This window comes from Coffea arabica, chromosome 4c (assembly GCF_036785885.1).
Source record: "Coffea arabica cultivar ET-39 chromosome 4c, Coffea Arabica ET-39 HiFi, whole genome shotgun sequence".
In the NCBI taxonomy this organism is placed as follows: Eukaryota; Viridiplantae; Streptophyta; class Magnoliopsida; order Gentianales; family Rubiaceae; genus Coffea; species Coffea arabica.
Genome location: NC_092316.1, coordinates 774,866 through 794,518, shown reverse-complemented (window position 1 = coordinate 794,518; position 19,653 = coordinate 774,866). Strand labels below are relative to the sequence as shown.

At 36.3% G+C, this 19,653-nt stretch overlaps 1 protein-coding gene across 9 annotated transcripts; it reads right to left on the bottom strand.

Moving 5' to 3' along the window:
- Positions 1-737: 737 nt before the first annotated feature.
- Positions 738-14,200, bottom strand: LOC113739542 (uncharacterized). Of its 9 annotated transcripts, none has more exons than XR_011812852.1 (13): positions 13,438-14,175; positions 12,796-13,052; positions 12,533-12,715; positions 12,353-12,452; positions 12,222-12,249; positions 11,451-11,493; positions 9,381-9,533; positions 5,403-7,689; positions 3,912-5,280; positions 3,273-3,356; positions 2,047-2,289; positions 1,399-1,512; positions 738-1,283 (listed from the first exon to the last, which is right to left on the bottom strand). XR_011812852.1 is itself a non-coding variant. In XM_027266775.2 (11 exons), exons 2-11 carry the CDS (start codon positions 12,852-12,854, stop codon positions 2,225-2,227), a joined length of 4,371 nt encoding a protein of 1,456 aa, XP_027122576.2. In that variant the 5' UTR covers positions 12,855-13,052; positions 13,438-14,200; the 3' UTR covers positions 1,716-2,224. The 9 variants fall into 9 exon arrangements, 4 of the variants coding, with proteins under 4 accessions (XP_027122576.2, XP_027122577.2, XP_027122575.2 ...); XR_011812850.1 differs by having other exon boundaries at positions 3,912-5,283; positions 13,438-14,174; XR_011812848.1 differs by having other exon boundaries at positions 738-1,512; positions 3,912-5,283; positions 13,438-14,174.
- Between the last annotated feature and the right edge of the window lie 5,453 nt (positions 14,201-19,653).

Here is a 19,653-nt window from a genome sequence, read left to right as displayed (position 1 = left end):
GTCCTCCGAAGGACAAGTTAAGATTCAAACCAAAAAGACAAATAAACCAATGCTAAGATTAAGTTTGACGCGGTGCTGCATAGTCGGAGAATCACATTTAGTTAAGACAAATAAAGTATGACGTGCACCTTCAGGTGGACTTTTAATTTTGATTGCAGTCCGAAATGTCAAGAACGTCAGTCATTCTCCTATGAGGTACCCGGCTGCGAAAGATTATAGCTAACTTCAACTCAGGATACCGGAGTGTCAAGAATAGGGTACAATCCGGTGGTTAAACTTTGCTGTTCTCGTCTGTAACAGTTTCTCCTTGTCATTTTGATACGAGAAATTATTCTGTCTAAAAAGAATAACAAAACCAGAGATTTCCCTGCCCTCCCTTTGTCCTTTCTACACCTTCACTTTCTGAAAAGCCTGACCATCTACATACATATCACGAACCCTCTAACCACCACGACTGGTTTGAATATGATCTGTATAGAATATGTTCACCTGCTGTCGGCCCTTCTCTAGGGCACGACTCCTTCCAAATGTCACTTTTTGCAACAACAGGCGTGCAAGTCTTCGGTCGCAAGTCTCTGGTATTAGCTAGCGGATTTGTCATGTTTTTGTGTCATTTGTCCAAGGGGAAGTGCCCCGGCTTTAACAGTCAAAACAAAATCGATATAGAAAGGTCTATATATTAAAGAGGGAGAGAGAAAGAGAGAGAAAAGCTGGTGAATGTGGAAAGACTAATAACAAATACCAAGAATAATGATTTAACCACATAAACAAGTGGCCAAGTACAAAGTCCAACACTACAATCATCCCTCTGTGTTTTATCACAAAGCATAACCCAAAAATGAGACGCGCCCATGTCCAACATGCAAGATTTCAGGAAATTAGTCAAACAAAGTCCATTTTCTCCTTGGCGACTGGATTCAAATGAAGCGGAATAAAAACACATTTGCCTTTCTGTTCTCCCTCTTTTCTCTGGAAAGTGGCTTACCATTTCCAAAATCCTTGCCTAGATCCTATTTCTATAGATGTACAATACCATTTCCGTAATTAATTCTTGACTTGATCCTATTTCTGTATATGTATATAGCACAAGTTATCTTCAAGTTCCGAGGAGTCAGACAAAAATTCAGAAACAGCCTCATAATTCCCACATTAAACTATCAAAATGAAAGAAAATAGACGTAGCCTCCATTATTGGCTTAAAACATTGCTAATTATGACAGTAATACAAAAGCTTCCTGATCCATATGACCCAATCATGCTATCATCAAGTTCATTGATAATCCCTACATTACATGTACCAAAACGTCACCTCTGCAAGTATTTGAATTTGTGTTTTCATTCTAAAATTTCTCAAGCTAGAAAACAGCCAGTTAGTAATCATAATCTGTTTCAACAAACCTCACTATGGACGTCAAACTTAGAATGCCTAACATCTGTTTCCAGACGTTAACACAATCTTCACGGCTGAAATCAGATTTGTGGCTTCCTTATCCATATATTTGGATGTAAAACCTAGGCAAAAATACAGAAACATACAAAACAGGCATCATCTACAGCATATCACAATCCATGAATAAAGTGATGTTCTTGCTTTGGATTATCTTAATATGCAATATGTCCAATCATGCGAATTCAATGTAATGTTCTTAAGTTATCTGGATCTGTAAATAGGTCCCTCTTTGTCTCTCCCTGTACATTTGTGTGGTTTACAAGAATGTAAAAATTGCAAATAGCAAATGTTCTCATATCAAGACTCCAGAAGAGTTACATTTGGTATGGCATCAGCAACAAATAGTCAACAAAGATGTATAAGACATTTTTGTGCTATAGGCATCTTATACAAGCTGTTGCATCGCATAATCACATAGTTCTCCTTTAAAGCTGTCCCATATGATTCCAACAAGAATATAACTTCTGATATACATTCGGACAGCTGTGATACAAATGACAAGATTATAAAGAATGCTTTTACTACCAAAATCACATTAGCATTCCGCCAACTGGAACTGTACTCTCAAAGATATACATGTATTTAAGCACTACTACCTGAAAGTTGGGCAGGCCCAATCAAAGTTCACTAGCTCCATTAAGTGTTTGAAAAACCAAACAGACCTTTCATTGCATGGCACCTCCTTGACAATTGCTCTTGTTTGTTCAAACATCACATTGTCGATCATGGAAATCACGAAGATTTTATTGAAGGGACTTTCTCACAGAGACTCAATCATCTAGGTTTTGACTCACTTCCTTTGCTCCGGAATGATGATAAGGAGAAAAATGATCTTGGTGCTGTAAATTCATGGGATGTTTTAGTCAAGTTAAACAAGAAAGCTGTATGCAATAATCTTTGCTAAGAAATCTGACTAAAGGCAGCTACATAGAATTCATTTAAATTCAATGATACTATAAAACATTTGCTTTAGCTGTCAAGGATGAACACCAATCTCCTTCCGCAATGCCGAAGTTTCCAAAATTTTTTCATGCTTGCAGCAAGCAACTTCTCAGAAGCAAAACTATCACACACGAGACGTTTTTCTTTCTTATTTAGGCCCCTTTCTTCATGAAATTAGTTAAACTAAAAAAAGTGGTCAAAAGAGAAGCCACTAGTGCTTCAGAGCACAGGTCAACCAATCTATGCAAATAGGCATCGAAAATCTTCCCAGTTAATAATCAAATCCATCTACATATATCTAAGAGTGCAACCACAATAGAATTTTTTTTTTTTTTTTTTTTTTTAACATACAACAACACTAGAATCAATGCAAATTCAGTTATCATTTCCCTACTTTACAACACCATGAGTTTGGACCCATAAGCAGCCAAAGTATGAAGTCAGAACGTTGCCGAAAATGCAGCACAAACGAGTACTAGTGAGACTTTGAAGAAATATGAATTCTGAAACCTCACCACATAATATCAACAGAAAGCACCCTCATTTGTAAAGTAACGGGAAAACCTATTTGACAAACAGAGTGGGACTTCAGATCACAGAACAGCTGTTTGATCATCAACTTATACTGTAGTCACTGAGAAGTTAAAACAGAGGCCTCTTCACTCAATGCTGATCTCAATCGGCACTATGTAAGTCTAATATTTCCAAGCACCTAAAAGTCTAAGACAACTTGTCAAAAATCTAAACCATTCTATTCAAGTGTTCAATATCATGCCAGTACACAGAATTCAGTAGACACGTACTCCACCATCTCATGACTTCAATCCACTTACTGGCAAAGAAAATGACAAAGAAGCAACTTTATGTTGTAAAGAGTCACCTTTAATTGAGCTCCCAGATACATGGTCCTCTCTCAGTTTAAAGTTTGGTGGAGGTGCTGGGATAGAGCTCCGCAAGGATTGAACTGTTTTAATTAAGAGCATGCACATAAGAAACTTGATAAACAAATATACATATTAAAGAAATAGGGGCAAAATGCCAAAGATATTTAAAGAAGAAGCTACTTGATAGATCAGAAAGAAACTCATAGAAATGAAAATAACAAGCCATTCCAAAAGTTCATATATGATCCTGTACTGCAGAACTTAGGAATTGAAGTTTTGATGACTAGAGTCCTTATAGCTAGTAGAGTAGCTATTAAACTGAATCTCTAGAATAAATTTTCTAATGAAACATCTCAATCATCCAAAATTTCTACTGGCATGCATTTGTAAAATTTCAGTATAGAACAGTAAATTTGTGGAAACCAACATATGCACCAATCACAAATAAAATTGATATAGGCAGAAGAAAAAAAAACTAAGCTAAACTAGTAACTAACAGTATTTAATCAAATAAACAACATCTAGGTGAACAACTGTCAACTCAAACAACAAAGGACTCTGCTACAGTTAATCCAACAAACAAAATGAAGATATCAACAAATAATTAAAAACTACATGTGTGTGTGTGTGTTAACCTTGTTCATTGAAAAATTCGCTCTCATTGAAGCTATCATCTGAAGGATGTCCCTGCGATGATCCCATTCTTGACTTCCTAAGGTCTTCTGATGACCGATTGGCAGTATCACGCCCATCTTCTGTGTCATCATCTCCCTCAGATGTGGTAGCAGATATCCAGTCAACAAGAGTTTCTGCGCCGCGGCTTTTCCTTCCAAATTTTAGTAACCTTTTAAAGCCTCTAGTCATATCCTTGCGTGACTGATTATTGGAAGAATTACCAACCAGCATTGGTTTCTGAGCTGCTCCCCACTTCTTCCTCATCCGAGCTGCATCGGTCTCAGTTTGACTCAGAGAATGTGAATTCCAAGATGCAGGACTCCCAACAGGGGAATCAACAGAGGCATCAACGTCAGACATCTCATGAGAATAAGCAAATGAATGATGAGTCCGTGAATTCCACGACACAGGGCTCTCCCCTGGTGAATCCTGTACATTTTCAGAAGGATGAAAACCAGAAGGAACTGCAGCAGCTAATTCAGCTACTAATGATGAGTCCACTTGCGCAAAGGATCTCACAATACCATTTTCTGATCCAAAATTCAACTTCAGCGACTCCTGATCCAGCTCTGGTTCGCTCTGATGTTTAGTTACCGCTGTCTCAAACTCCTCCTCTTCATCTTTGACTAGATCTGCTGAGTCTTCTGCCTCAAAGGCCAAGTCATCAAAGTCATCCTCATCATTAGTGATATCGGATGCCATTTTGGTCTTCTGCAAAGCAAAAGTTGTTCTGGCTCCAAGATCCATACCACTGACCTTCTTAAGGAAAGATTTAGACTCTGAAGTCTTTGAATACTTGAAAGAAGAATTTTGCTCATTCTCGTCCTTGTAAAAGTTTTGTGTTGTCAAAGAGATGCCCTCAGAGTTCAATGGAGAAGGCTCTTTGCACTCAGCTGAATTTACTAAGCTCTTTCTCAGGGATTGTGATCTACGTGACTTTTCCTCCTTGACAAATGAAGTGTCTTCATTGGCACTTTTGCTGCGGGTATAATTTCTCAATTGAGGCCGAGTTGTTCTACTGGCTGTGAAAGAAGGTTTCGTGTTTTCTTTCCTCAGATCAGAGAAACTGGGAACGGATTGTGCAAGAGGATTTTCCGACTGCATCTTACGCCGGCCAGAAATACTGGAAGCTCGAGTAGCAGATCTTGGAACAGGTGCTGCAGTCATCCGAGGTGTGGATGATGACAAACTTTTTGTAGGTAAACTCTTCTTACTCTTAGGTAAACCATCTACAATGGATGTCTCAGTGAAGGACCCATCCTCACGATACAATTTCTTCTCTGGAAAATCAGATGCACCTTCATCGTCGCTATGCCCAAAATCTAACTGCTGCTGCCAAATGGAAACTTTTTGATGGTCGGTAATAAATGACAGGAAAAACTCCAATCAACACCTAGAACAAAACTAAATGTTTTAGTACCATTTATAACCAATTAAAAGTAAAACTATACCTGCTCCCTTCTCATAATTGATCGCGTGTTAAACGATCTGAGCCTCTCTGCACGTCTACGAGCACTGAATACTGAATCCTGTCTATCAGAAGATCCTGAAAATTTAGCCTTCATCTCAGATTTACTACGCTCCAGGCTATCCTGCATTGCCTTCAACTTGGCTTCCTTCTCTGCTCTATTGGAACTCCAATCTTCCCTAAGCTTTGCATCCCTTTTCTGCATATATCTCTCATAGAATTTCCCTCGAGAACCATCTGGAAAATTAAGCTCAGAAAATTTCTTATTTTCAGCATCATTATGATCCTGGCCACCAACCACTTTCACCACAGGAACATCACTGAATTTGGCCAAGTTTTTTGAACTCTCAGCAGGTTCAGATAATGTGCCATCATGAGACAAATGGGTGGTATCGGTATCTGCAGATGATTTCCTACAAGGTTTTGCAGGTGAGTCATTTTGCCTGTCAATAGGCCTGGTCCTCCATGTAGTATTAGATTGATCTCCAGGAGCCCGCAGTTTGTGCTCAGCAAAGAGCTTTTCAAGTTCATTAGCTTTCATTTTCAGCTCATCATTCAGCTCCTGGTTTCCTTTTGATTGCCTAACCCTAACATGTTCTGGAGGTGGCGTTGAAAAAGAATCAAAGCCATCCTGATTCTCAGTAGCTACTTTACTATGGAAAGATGCCATATTACTTCCATAAACAGGAACACTATCATCCTTCCTGCCCTGGGTTTTCTTGATCAGTTCAGAGGCAGTAATTTGCTTGTCGAACTTCATCCTCTCGGATCCAGTTCCTTCAAGTTTTATTGCAGTAACACCACTGTTCTTCTCAGCTGAAGCCAATTCTTTCTTTTGAATATCCTCAGTCTCCAAACAGGACTCAAACCTCAGTTGAGAAGATGATACTTTACCTGCAACTCCTTTGTGCTGAGCAGCAAAAGCATCTCGTATTCTTGATCCTGAACCACCTTCTTGTGGTGCATATTTACCCACTGGCCTCTGGGGGGCCCTCGAATAAGTTTGTGCTAAAGAATCATCTCTTATTCCAACTTCCTTTTGATCCGAAAGTTCAACTTGACTAGGTTGGTATGGACCAATAGCTGACCTTGTGTCACTGCCTTTTCCAGCAAAATATCCAAATTGGGGCTGAGAAGTACCCTTGTCCTTGTGGCCAGCAACCTGTGCCTCAGAAAGTACTTGCCCTTCTGTTTTGACAAGGTCATCCCTCTTTTCAGGACCCTTGAACTTAGGTTGATTGTCCGAACGACCTTCCTCAGCTTTTCCACTTGGCAAAGACCTGAACTTTGGTTCAGAATTTGCTAGATCATCCAATCTGCTATCCTCAGCCCTGTTAAGAAATGACCTTGACTGAGTCTTCCCACGTGTTTGATCTTTCCAAGCAGTGACACCAATAACGCCTAAAGTAGAATTTGACTTTCCTCCTTCAGAAGCCTCCCCTGACTTATCAGAGGAAACTGCAGATTGCCTCTCCTCAACAATCTCCTCTCCCCCAGAACCTGCACTATCATCTACCCACTGAGGAATGCTCCTAAACTCTGGCTTACCAGAACCCGCCATATCTTTCTGATCCTCAGACTTGGAATGTGAAACAGAAGACGAAGGGGTGCAAAGAGGGCTCTCAGTATCCCTCTTTTCGCCACTCAAATCAATGCTCATGTCACTAGCACCACTCCATCTCCTCAACACCGCCTTCTCTACAGCAGCTGCAGATGCAGATGATGACACATCAGAAGAAAGTCTCTTGATCTCGATTGATTTTCCTACTGCAGGCTTCCCACCAGAATTCTCCTTCTGCTTATTCTCAAACAAGTTAATACGATCCTGCACACTGAGCCGTCTAGATGGTTGACTCACTGCAATTGACAGGGCTTGATCAAGGGCAGAAGGAGGAGCATCACAGCTACTCTCTTTTTTCTTCTCTTTCTCAGTAGCAAGAGGGTCGTTTTGTTTGCTTCTTTCTTCTGGTTCTGTGCTTGCCTCTCCACTCTTTCGTAGAGAAAAGGATGGTTTCAATGTGGTGGCAAGATTGGGATGTTGATACTTTTGGGATGCGTCTGTTTCTTGTTGTTGGCCGGAATGCTGCTGCTCATGCCTCGGGGGTTGGCGGGACCCAAAGCGAAGGCTGTCTGGAGAAGTGGGCTCGTCATCTACGGACATATCCGACCCATACGAGGATCGGATGGCTGGGTCGTCCCCTCCGGCCTTCCATGTAAGGATCAAGTCCGGCCGTCTCTCGCACAAGGATATGAATTTACCGCATGCTTCGCTGCAATGAAATTGTAGTTGAACAATATTAGCCGTTAATTGAATTCATAGTAAATACTTGACCAAATATTACCATAATGATTTTTTTTTTTTGGAGTTAGTACCTAAGGATAAGCTTTGTATGACATTATGTTGTTTAGCTTGTAAAATTTAATTTCCTCCTTTGCTCATTAATTTGAATTTTTTTCTTCTTTTTATTTTAAAATTTTTAAGTTTTTAAGGTGCACAATCAATATTTGTTCGAGTAAAGACATTTGAGTCCCAATCCTCGGGTAGATGATGTCAACTGCAGCACTACACAAGGGTGCCGGGACCGATGGCATCCAGGGAAATTGGAGCTTTTCATCTGGCCCTGTAGAGAAAAATTCTATACGAGCCCATTCACAGTAGACTTTTTCAGCTAGTTCACTGGCCCAATAAAATATACTGACATCAATTCAACTGCAGCTTGTCTTTCACCGTGCCATGCTAATGAGGAGTAGAAGCCTGAAAGAAGAGCAAACCAGCTTAAGGTATTAACTCTGTTACTACAACGTGCAATTCTGCTTACACAACCTACGACCCTTTCGTTTCAAGAAACCAAGATAACCCTCCAAGCACAGGTCTTCATCTTCCTCTAGGACCAAAACCACATTAGCAAACTTGCTAAATTCACAGCTGAAAACCTGTCTTTACAAACTTCTTTTGAGAAATAAAACCCCACCAAGTTTCATTCCACCACAAGAGCCAGAGCTTCTCTTTTGCATGGTTTTAACATTTTGAAACACTGCAGTCTGCACCTCCACCTCTCTCCCAAACAATTACAAAAAAAAGAAAAAAAAAAACTAGAGGAGCAAGGGCAATTAATACAATAAATATGTGACAGAGTGCATACACCAAAATTTGGCAGTTGACTTGTTCATGTACCATCATACATAAAGCCACTGACCACATAAATTAGGCCAAGACACATCTTATTTTCTAACCAAGCAAACAGGGAATTGCACGAGATATCCTTCAATAAAGCATAGCCTTTGATCTATTTCTCATTTTAATCTAAACCTCATAATCTCTTTCTCTGGTTAAATTTTACTTGTCAAGACACGTCATAGGCATCAATAGTCAGTGGTCTGAAAACACTTTAAACCAAATCCTAGAACTGGAAAAAGAGAATCATGCCAAAAGACGACCATGCTGAGCATTTTCTATTCATCTTTATATACAGCATAACCAAACATCCAATCCTCATTGAAGCTTTGGTCTATGCAGCTTTTCATTTCAGAGAAAGCCATAGAGATTTTCCAATAAATTCAGTGTACAGCTTACTCTAACTTGGCATTTTCCACCATTTCTTTAACTAAGCAATTATGAAACACGAGATCAAAACAGTACTAGCCCCCCCCCCCCTTCCTTTCTCCAATTATGCAGAAGAAATTAAATAAGCAAGCTGAGAACTGCAAGCTATACCTGATGATCTTGCAGCAGTTTAGACACAAAAACAAGCTTCAGCTTCAATGTCTTAAAAAGTCCAGAAAGAACATTTTTCCTTAATTTTGCCTTACTTTAAATGCTTCACATTTGTTATCTGGAAATAAGCACATGCCTACATCTAAACACAAGCACATCTCTGCAGGCATGTGCAATGTGGGCACAGATGGAAGAAGTTGGTAAGGAGAGCAAGAAAAATAAAATGAAAGGATATCAAGATCTTACTTTAAGCGTAGGGCACCAAAATAATCTGCAAACATTTGAAGGTCCAAGACTGTGTCTGGATTGAAACCGGCAGCAGTAGCACGAGCACAGGCTGTTGTTAGATCCTGCTGGACTGCAAGAAGCCGCACATCAATAGCTCTCAACAATTCTTTCCTGTTTAAACAGGAACATGTTCAAATCAAAGTCAATAATTACATACTCCTAAAGCCAAAACCACATGCTACAATTTAGCATTTTATTGGTGGAAAGTAAATAAAAAGAGACACATATATCTTTACACACAAGGCACAAGATCTGTGAGTGTTTCAAGTAACAACCATCATTTCTACTAGCTGGATATCATACATTTGTGTTAGCATTTTAATCTAGTCGATTAGTACAATGTAATCTTTCTTCTTTTGCCGTCTATCACACTAAGATTTAAATGCAATGCCACCTATTCACTAGTCCATTCACCATATAACCGGTAGAGTGACCTCCCAGGTTCTATTCATTAGATCAATCATCCAAGTTCAAGTCAAATACCACTTGACAAATCATGTAGACAAAAAGATGCTCTTCTATACTTTCATTTCTAATTTTTGACCTAGCCATGGAGGCAAACTGGCAACAGGAATGGTCTGTTAGATAACAGGTTTAACCATACAGCAGCCCATTATCAGTTTGTTAAATAGGTAAAATTGCCTAATATGAAGACATTCACCACACTGCTATAACTAGCAAAGTAGCATTTCTCCCTTTCAATTTTCAACAACATAATATCTCATTGTCAATGCATTAAATGAGGTTTAGATGAGAATTGAGGTGTATGATATTCCAAGATGAATTGAGATTATGGGAATTTATATGGGTTACTGAAGGAATATATGTAAACCCATGAGTTATCTCATAATCTTAAACATTGAAGAGCAGTTCACAAGGCCCAGTTAACATTGAATGCCAGTTGTCTTGAGCATTTTTTCTTTTTTTGGCTTTACAAGGTAGCCGGTGCACAAAACTGAATAGTACATATAATATGCTATGGAGGAGTAACATAAACTAATGCTTTAGTAAGTAACTAATAGGCAAGTTATTTCTAGTAAATTGATAAAGCCTTTAGAACCAAAATGTTTCCAAGTCTTTGAGATGAAACCTCAATAATTTATTGCACCTCATTTTCGTGTTCTACACACACAAGTAAGAACTAGGAGTTAAAGGAGCAATACATGCTAGCCAAAGGAATATCAGTAATAGGATTGCAGACAATTTTAATATGTTACAATAGGAGGTAGAACACATTCAACACGGATGCAGTCTATGAATTTAATATTCCTGGAAAAACCTTCAGATGACATATGCTTCTAATTTCTCCATTCTGCCATTGTAGTTCTTTTTTCTCCCAATTATCCTGTCATTTTCTAGATAAATGTTTTAGAAACAAGAAGCATAGACCTAATTAGGGAACAGAAGAATCGAAAGGCTGATATGAGATATGACTACTGCTTTCTTTTTGGTTTTTCTATCCACTATCCTCCGGCAAATGTGTATGCTAGTTAACGTACAATAATATCTGTATATCTTATGCATTGCAAAGGTGCTAAATGAGCCACTTCTCTCTTAGGATTATGGACTAATTTGATTTAGTAAACCAGCTAAATAAACCTTTAATAGAGTTCTTGCACGTGCTGCATATGTCGCATGCATAGCATTCAAGGATGATTAATTTTCAACCAATATCATAAGTTTTGTAGCATCATTACCCACAAGTTTCCAACACTACAGACACATTTTAGGGAATTATATAGCCATTTTAAAAGTAGGCCAAAGAAACCTCTCCGTTTTGCAACAAAAGAAGACAGAGGTCAAGGCTTGAGCCTTATTTAAGAAGCTTTCTTCACTTCTATAATACATTAGTGATACAAGTAACCATATTAGTGAAATCACTCTTGGTGGTGTTACTTTAGCTCAACAAAAAGCAACTAAGGCACAAATCCGTACCATTGAAAAGGAAACTAAGAGCCAAATAAAGAAATGGAATCGAAACACTGCAAGACAGAGAAGAATCAATGGAGAGAGAGAGAGACTCGTTACTTTGTTGCATCAGCTGCTGCTGCGGCTCCAGATCCAAGCCCACCTACATCAACCCCCAAATGCAATATCAATCCAATAGAGTTTTGAAATCAATCCCTCAAAAAGAATCTGAGGGCAATTAATGCTTCTGATTTACAGCTAAACTCTTAAAAATATATATGCCTTGTGGCAGAAGTGCATGAAGCTAAGCACAAAGTCAACACAGCAGATACGATATTACAGCAATATTAGCGTGAAAGCCAAGATAGTGAAGCTTCCATGTAGATAGGGCTCCAATTGCTTGTCTTGTTGCACTAAAATGCCTATTTACATAGTTCTTGCTACACAGAATCCTTAATGCAGGTGGACAATCATGCATATGGTGCAATATTTCTACTCTCAATCTCCTATACGTGTCAAAACACACCCAGATAACCCTTAGTGCAGGTGGACAGACATGCATAAGGTGCAATATCTTTCCAATCTCAATCTTCTATATCCGTCGAATTACAGCCAGATTCAACCTTAAGACAGAAGAGAGTGTACAGGAAGTATTAGGCAAGAATTAGTTGATCTATTAACTACTTCTTCACCAGGAAATGGCCACAAAAATTAAATGCTCTTTCATTGTGCATAAGTGAACTCTTATAATCTATATTTGCAAAAGTGACCAAAGAGGAAACTTGCCCCATACTTAAGACGAAAGCTAAGAACAGCTTGCAGGGAGAATGCATATCTACAACTAACAATAAACTTAACAGACAAATCCAAACAGTAGGCAACAAAGCTTACCAGAACCAGAGAGCTGTTGTCCAGTACCCTGACATTTTAGGGAGCAAATCATGAGACCTTTCTAACTTGGTGGGAAAGCCGGCAAGTAAAATCCTCAATGTACTTATTTAGAAGCATGAAAGAGTTAATACCTGCGAATATATTCTTCGAGCTGATTCCAACTGGGACATCTCTGTATCAAAGGTATTGGCCAGTTCCAAAATCTCTGGCGTGCTAACAAACCGCACAAACCTGGAATGAGGGACCCCCAGCATTGTTAAAGTGCATCTGTCTGGTGAAATGAAGTATTCATCTGCAAGGTGCATTAGTACCTCTCGAGTGTTCCCTTGGTGAACCACACTTCAGCATTTTGCTGCCGCTCAATTTCGAGCTTTATAGAATGAACTGACATCGCCACCTGCTCTTCTGCAACCCTTAAATTGGCAACAAATGGCTTCACCAATCCTGATGCCAATTTCTCCGTGTTTCCACCACTGGATACAACCAACTCACATCTGCAAAAGGGAACTTCAGTAATGAATTAATTGAGGAGCTAAAACCTTAATAATCAGACATAAGAAAGGGAGCATCTCACCGAGACCGCTTCGGTGACAGCTGGAAGGCAACATAATCAAGAGGGGTATCAGACTTCATCGCTGGGCCTTAATTAAAAAACTCACAACCTTTGTTCCTCTTCTTTCATATAAAGACTCGGCGCCGCCAATTAAATCCCAGAGTTAGATCATTCAATTACCTTTCCTCAAAAATCTTAACCCATTACTATCTCCTCCTTATTCTGCCGAATAGGTCCATGGAAGGAAACCCCGTTGTTAAACGAAAAAGTTTCGGCACCTGAAATTTGATACTCCAAAATGTAGAAGTGGAACAACAAAAATCAAAACACCGGTTATGCAAGTGACAGATCCTATAGTTCAAAATCCTGGCTTCGTCAAATGTACCTAAAATTGGAGCATTTAGCCTACAGTAGAATTAACTAAGAATTCCTTCAGATCTGATTGTACACCCAAAAAAAAAAATCAAATGCCAACCAAACCAGGTTGCTAAACCTACAACTAAGCTTAAAAACAGTGCCACTATAGTTGGCTGAAACTTAGTTCACGGGAGAATCAATTAAAAAAAAATCATCAAGTAAAAACAAAAATGGAAGCACAATTAAGAAAATGAAAGAAAAATAAATAGAGAAAAATGCGGGACGATCGTGACAATCGAAGCCTACCATGGAAACTGGGACGAAGAGATCTTCAAATTCCGGTGCCGGATCATCCAATTGCGGTTCGCATCGAAGCCCGCATTTCGGTTGCCGTAACAGAAATGTGGAACTTTATCCTTTTTTTTTTTTTTTTTGGAAAGGAAAGGGGGGAGGGGTGGCGTTGGGGATAAGTGTGTTTGGGTTTTTGGGGAGGGGAGGGAGAGGGAGAAGGTTTTGGTGGGTTTACTCAGGGCTGGAACTGGAAGGAAGCCCTAGAAGGGGAGTAGTAAGATAGTTTTTGTGGTGTTTTGTGGGGGAGGGAGAGGGGTGCGTGTAGGTAGCTTTACTCCTCCTTGAAAGTTGAAACTCAAGGATATGTTGTAGATGTAGTACCACTGAGTATCTTTTTCTTTCTCTCTCTAATTCTTTTGAGTTTGAGGAGGAGGTGGGGTTTGTGGGGAGGAAGAATGGAGAGCGGGAGGGAAACGTAGAGAGAGTAGTGCTGTTTGTCGTTTGATGAATGAAAGTGCTCCTCCTTCAGACAAACCTTACAACCACCTCGTACTACTTTCTCATTTTTACTCTCCACTCTGCAATTAAACCCATCCCTCTTTTTCTAAATCACCTCTTTCATCTTATATTATAATACATCCTTAACGGGTGATGAAATTGAAACACTTACGCTGCCGCTGCCGCCGCCGGAGACAGATTAGTACTGCTGTTGGATGGATTTTCACTTTTCTGTTCTGTTTTTTCTTCCTTCTCCTGTTCAGGTACCACTAAAGCAGTTACCATTTTGTCTCTTTTCCATAGCTTATTATTTTATTTAGTTGGCAAGTCTTTTTTTTTTGGTATTTTTAAATAAATCAAAATCAATTACATATCTTTTTGGTTTTTAACTAACTGTTTATTACTAATAATAAACACGTACATCACATCATCGAATCACAAAAACTCAAAAAGTAATTGGGTAATATATTAAAATATATTATTGTTTTCCAAATAATATCCGACCCAAATAGGGTAATTATTCTGTCTTTGGATGGACTGCTACCCGAGGCAATTTCATCATCATGCATGCATAATCCGCCGTCAATCCTTACCTTCATTTCTACCCCAAAAAAACTTAAAAAGAGAGAGAGAGAGATGATGGTACGTACAGCAGTGTATGTATGGTGAATCATCATTTCCTGTTCCTAAAATCGATGTAAACAGCCAAACACTTCACTAATAACCATGTTCTAACCTTTTTCTTAGCTGCCTGCCAATCAACAACGTTCTTTGAAACATCAATTGGCCTGTTTGGAACCTGAGTTTTTTGAGAGTTTGTTTAAAACTTTATTGTAGTGCACTGTAAAAGTTTTTGAAAAAAGTTTGTAGAAGTTTTTGTAAGGTGAAAAACTTTTTTGTAGAAGTTTTTGAATTGTTACTGTAGACGTTTTTTGGATTATTTTTAGAGGTATTTTTAAAACATATTTTTGAGTATTTTATAATTTATAATTTTTATATTTTTAAACATTTATGCATTTATAATACATTTATAAATATTTAAAAATAAATATATTTTTATATAAATATATAAATGTATTATATTATATATAATACGTAATTACATATATTTATAAATGTATAAATGTATAATTAATATAAATATATAAATTATAAATGAATATTATATAAATGTATAAATTATAATTTATAAATGTATATGATGATTATATATAAATGTATTAATATAATTAATATAAATGTATTAATATTATGTATAAATGTATAATTAATATTGTTTATAATTTATAATTTTTATTGTTTAAATATTTATATGCATTTATGCATTTATAATACATTTATAAGTATTTATAAATAAATATATTTATATATTTATTTAAAAATATATAAATATATTATATTATATATAATACATAATATACATATATTTATAAATGTATAAATGTATAATTAATATAAATGTATATATTATAAATGAATATTATATAAATGTATAAACTATAATTTATAAATATATATGATGATTATGTATAACTGTATTAATATAATTAATATAAATGTATTAATGTATTAATATTATGTATTAATGTATAATTAATATTGTTTATAATTTATAAATTTTATTGTTTAAATATTTATATATATTTATGCATTTATAGTACATTTATAAATAAATATATTTATATAGTTACATAAAAATATATAAATTTATTATATTATATATAATACATAATATAAATATATTTACAAATGTAATAATTGTATATTATTATAAATGAATATTATATAAATATATAAATTAATATATTATAAATATATAAATATATAATATTATTTATAAATGTATTAATATAATTAATATAAATGTATAAATGTATTAGTATTATGTATAAATGTATAACTAATATTGTGTGTCAATATTATGTATAAATGTATTATGTTATACATAACACATAATATAATTGTATATAAATATACATAAATATATATACATAAATGTGTAATGTATATAATATGTATTATATATATTTAAATATATAATATATAATATTTATATAAATGTATAATTACATATTTATATTAATATTAATTTATATGGTATATAATATTTATATAAATATAAAAAAATATTTTAAATAAAATAAAATATTTATAATATGTTTAAATAAATATATAATATAGATAATAAATTTTTGAGGGTGTGGGACTCAAAAATTCAAAAAAAAATTTTGAGGTTACCGGCGGCGCCGGAATAGGTGACCGGCGCCGGGAGAGGTGGTGGAGGCGGTGTCTGGTGTGGTGGGTTGGGTGAGGGAGGAAGAAAAGTTTTTGAGAAATTTTTTGTGTATAGAGATTTTTGAAGTGTGTAGGTAAAAAATTTTGAAAAGTTTTTTGGGATTCCTGTAGCAAAAGTTGTTAAAAAACTAGTAGCTAAAAAACTTGGTAAAAAACTAGGGTGCCAAACAGGCCCAATAAGTAGTAATCTTTTTTGATGTATAATATATATATATACATAATAAAAAGATGATTAAAAATATGTTTATAATGCAAGTAAATAAATTTTTAGACAAAAAATCTCAGCGTTCACTAAACTATTGGTTAGATTATGTTCTGGCCATCAAATTATTTTTGGTCAGTAATTGGCCACTAAACAACTTAATCAGTAAATTCGTGACCATTTAGTCGATAATTGCTCTTAATATGTGAAATTAGCTGTACACGTGGCAAAGTGCAGGGTAATTTTGTCCAACAATTACGCTGCCCTATTTCACAGATTAACTGCTAATTTTACAAATTAAGAACAATTATCGATTAAATGGTCACGAGTTTACTGATTAAGTTATTTAGTGGCCAATTACTGATGAAAAATAGTTTGATGGCCAAAACATGATCCGACCAATAGTTTAGTGGCCGCTCAGGTTTTTTACTCTAAATTTTTATAAGTAATTTATTATCCAAACAATTTATATATCTGTGAAACGATTGTGTTGAGTTGTAATATCAAAGTGTGTTTTCTAAATCTGGTGTTAGATACATGTGTGCATATAACTTTAAAGGGGTTAAAATGCAGGTAGTATTTTGCACGTCCTACCTAGTGCACATGTACATGCTTTTGTGAACTAATAATGATCGCAGCGTGAGATTTAGCTCTTTTTCTTTTTTCTCCGAAATTGATTGTATAATTCTTATATATCAAGTTATCTACACTGAAGGAGGAATGAATCGACTAATTGTGAGAGTCCCATATTCAAACCATCTCATTTACACTATTAAAAAAAATTATCTAGAACTTCCGCGAATAATCTTTTAGTCGACATCATAGTCTGAAATTTTATTTTGGTCACTCTTCTCATAACAAATATTAATTGTTGGTTATTTATCGGGTTTTTTTTGGGGGGTGCAGTGGGGAGGGAGGCAGCAAGTATTGTGGGGGAAAAAAAGGCAACGGAAATGATGATAATTGATTATGGGCATTGTCAACTTTCTTAGCCAACACACTACACATCCCCCAACTTGGTATTGTTGACAGAAGCATTTTTTTTTTTTTTTATAACATGTAATAAGAACATCTTGCACGACGACAAGTTTAATAACTAAATTATCTTTTGTGTGTAAATACCCTACACTCGTATCAGTAGTATACCTTTGTACACATATTTTAGTTACAGATATGCCCCCTTGAGTTACAGTGGCCACCACCTATTTAATGGGGTGGGAGGCAAGGGTCGACCTTGTCTCCCACCAAAAATACCATATTTCAGTGATTTGTCTTCAAAAAATTCAAGTGGGTGTGCCGTACGGCGTACATCTGTCTGGTTCGGTGGTGGTTCAGTCCTCTCCGATTTATCCCTGAGTCTCCTTAGGTCCGCCTCTTTCCTTTTAGTGTATGATAGATTAGGTTTATCATTTTCGAAAAAAAAAAAGTTAACATTTCTCACAAATAAACAAAGAAAAAGGTTCCCCCCCCCCCCCCCCCAATAAAGTAGAAAACATTTGCCTTGGATTGAATCACTAGTACCAATTCCCGCATGCCAAATTCAAACATAACTAGCCTACCCCCATCAAACCAGGACCGGTTTATAGTTCTCATCTGGCTTTAGTCAATAAATTTTTTTTTTTTTTTTTTTTTTTGCAGAATTCAGATTTGATTTGTAGAGCCCCCTCCGAAAGCATTACATAAATAAATTTTTTTTTTTTTTAGAAAAGTTCAACCAATAAAGGGTTATTGGTCGAATTACATAATCAAAACGTCAGTTTCTTTTTTTTTTGTTATCTTTTTCCAAGCAAATCAGTTCCATCTGTGGATTGGCATTTGGCATGCTGAGCATTGAGCACTATGAATCGCCCAAAAGAAGGACGGCGCGCGCTTCAGAAAAAAGGAATGCCGCGTAGGTGATACAAAGAACTTTGACAAGATCTGCTGCAGATTCCGATTTTAAAATTGAGGTCCGTTCGAAAACGACGGGATGAGCGTCCCCGTGCCTGGACGCGAGCCAGGTTTTTATTCTTTTATTCTTTTTTTTAAAAAAAAAATTATTTGAGATAAATTTTTTTTAAAAAAAACACACTACTGTGTCACTTTTTAAATATAATGTTCGTGAAATTAAAAAATATATTGATGATACAAATAAATAAATTTTTACAAATTGTGCGAAGAAGTTATTTACAGTGTGAGTGAGCTTTTTTATTTGGTTAAATCCGGTAAAAAAAAAAAGCGCACATTGAATTCGATTGTCAAGATCTCACTTAATTATATTCACGAACTAATTTTCAAGTGCAATCTTTTTGTTAATTTTTCTAATATTGTCATTATTGCCTTTTAATCCCAGGACTTTGGATTAAATCATTCATGCGAGTTATTTTTTAAAAAACATAGGAGGCGTCGTAGGATTTAAGGTTATTTTTTTCTTGGCGCAAAATAGAAGTAAAAGCTTGCATGATGTGCATGCACGAGGCGAGCATAAGAAACTCAAAAAAAAAAAAAAGAAGTTCGTGGGGTCGCATCGCATAGGGCCCCGAAGGATGGTTGGATCACAAATGTGGAGTGGACTTGCTACATTCTTCATTCCAGCAATTGAACTTAGATTTGAATTTAAAGGCAGGCAGAGCCAGAGACAGCTCCCCACCTGTGCGGTCGGTGGGGCACGTGACTGCAATTCTTGACTCGTGATAGCGAAGACAATTGAAAAGTCGTTATAGATGTCTCAACATCCTAGATTTCATCCATCAGGTCTTGCGTTAAAAGTTTTACTACGAGAGAAAGAGCCTGACCATGGGTTGGCAATTATTTTTAGGACAGCTTAGTTTGGCTACCAGATTAGCGCTGCTATTTGGAGGTTGAACGAGTCACCGCCATGCCAATGAAGCATGCAAGTGAAACAATCCCATCAACACACAGAATTTTTCGAGAAACTTCTGTGATGTTGCTTTGACATTGACGTACTGTGATATATATAGTTTTCTGATGAGGGTGTGTTTGGATTGCCTTTGAAAAATTGTTACGTTTTTTATTTAATATATTTTTTTATTTCATATTTATTAAATTGTTATAATAATCTTTTTATAAAAAAGTCCACAAAAATACAATTCAAACAAAGCTACTTAAAGAGACTGGATGGAAAATTGTTGTCTAAAGGTACTATTTTATATATCACAATATGTGAACTTTGGTCGCTATAAATAAAAAATACAGTATATGTTGATTAGTACATTTGAATTGTATCTATTTTATTA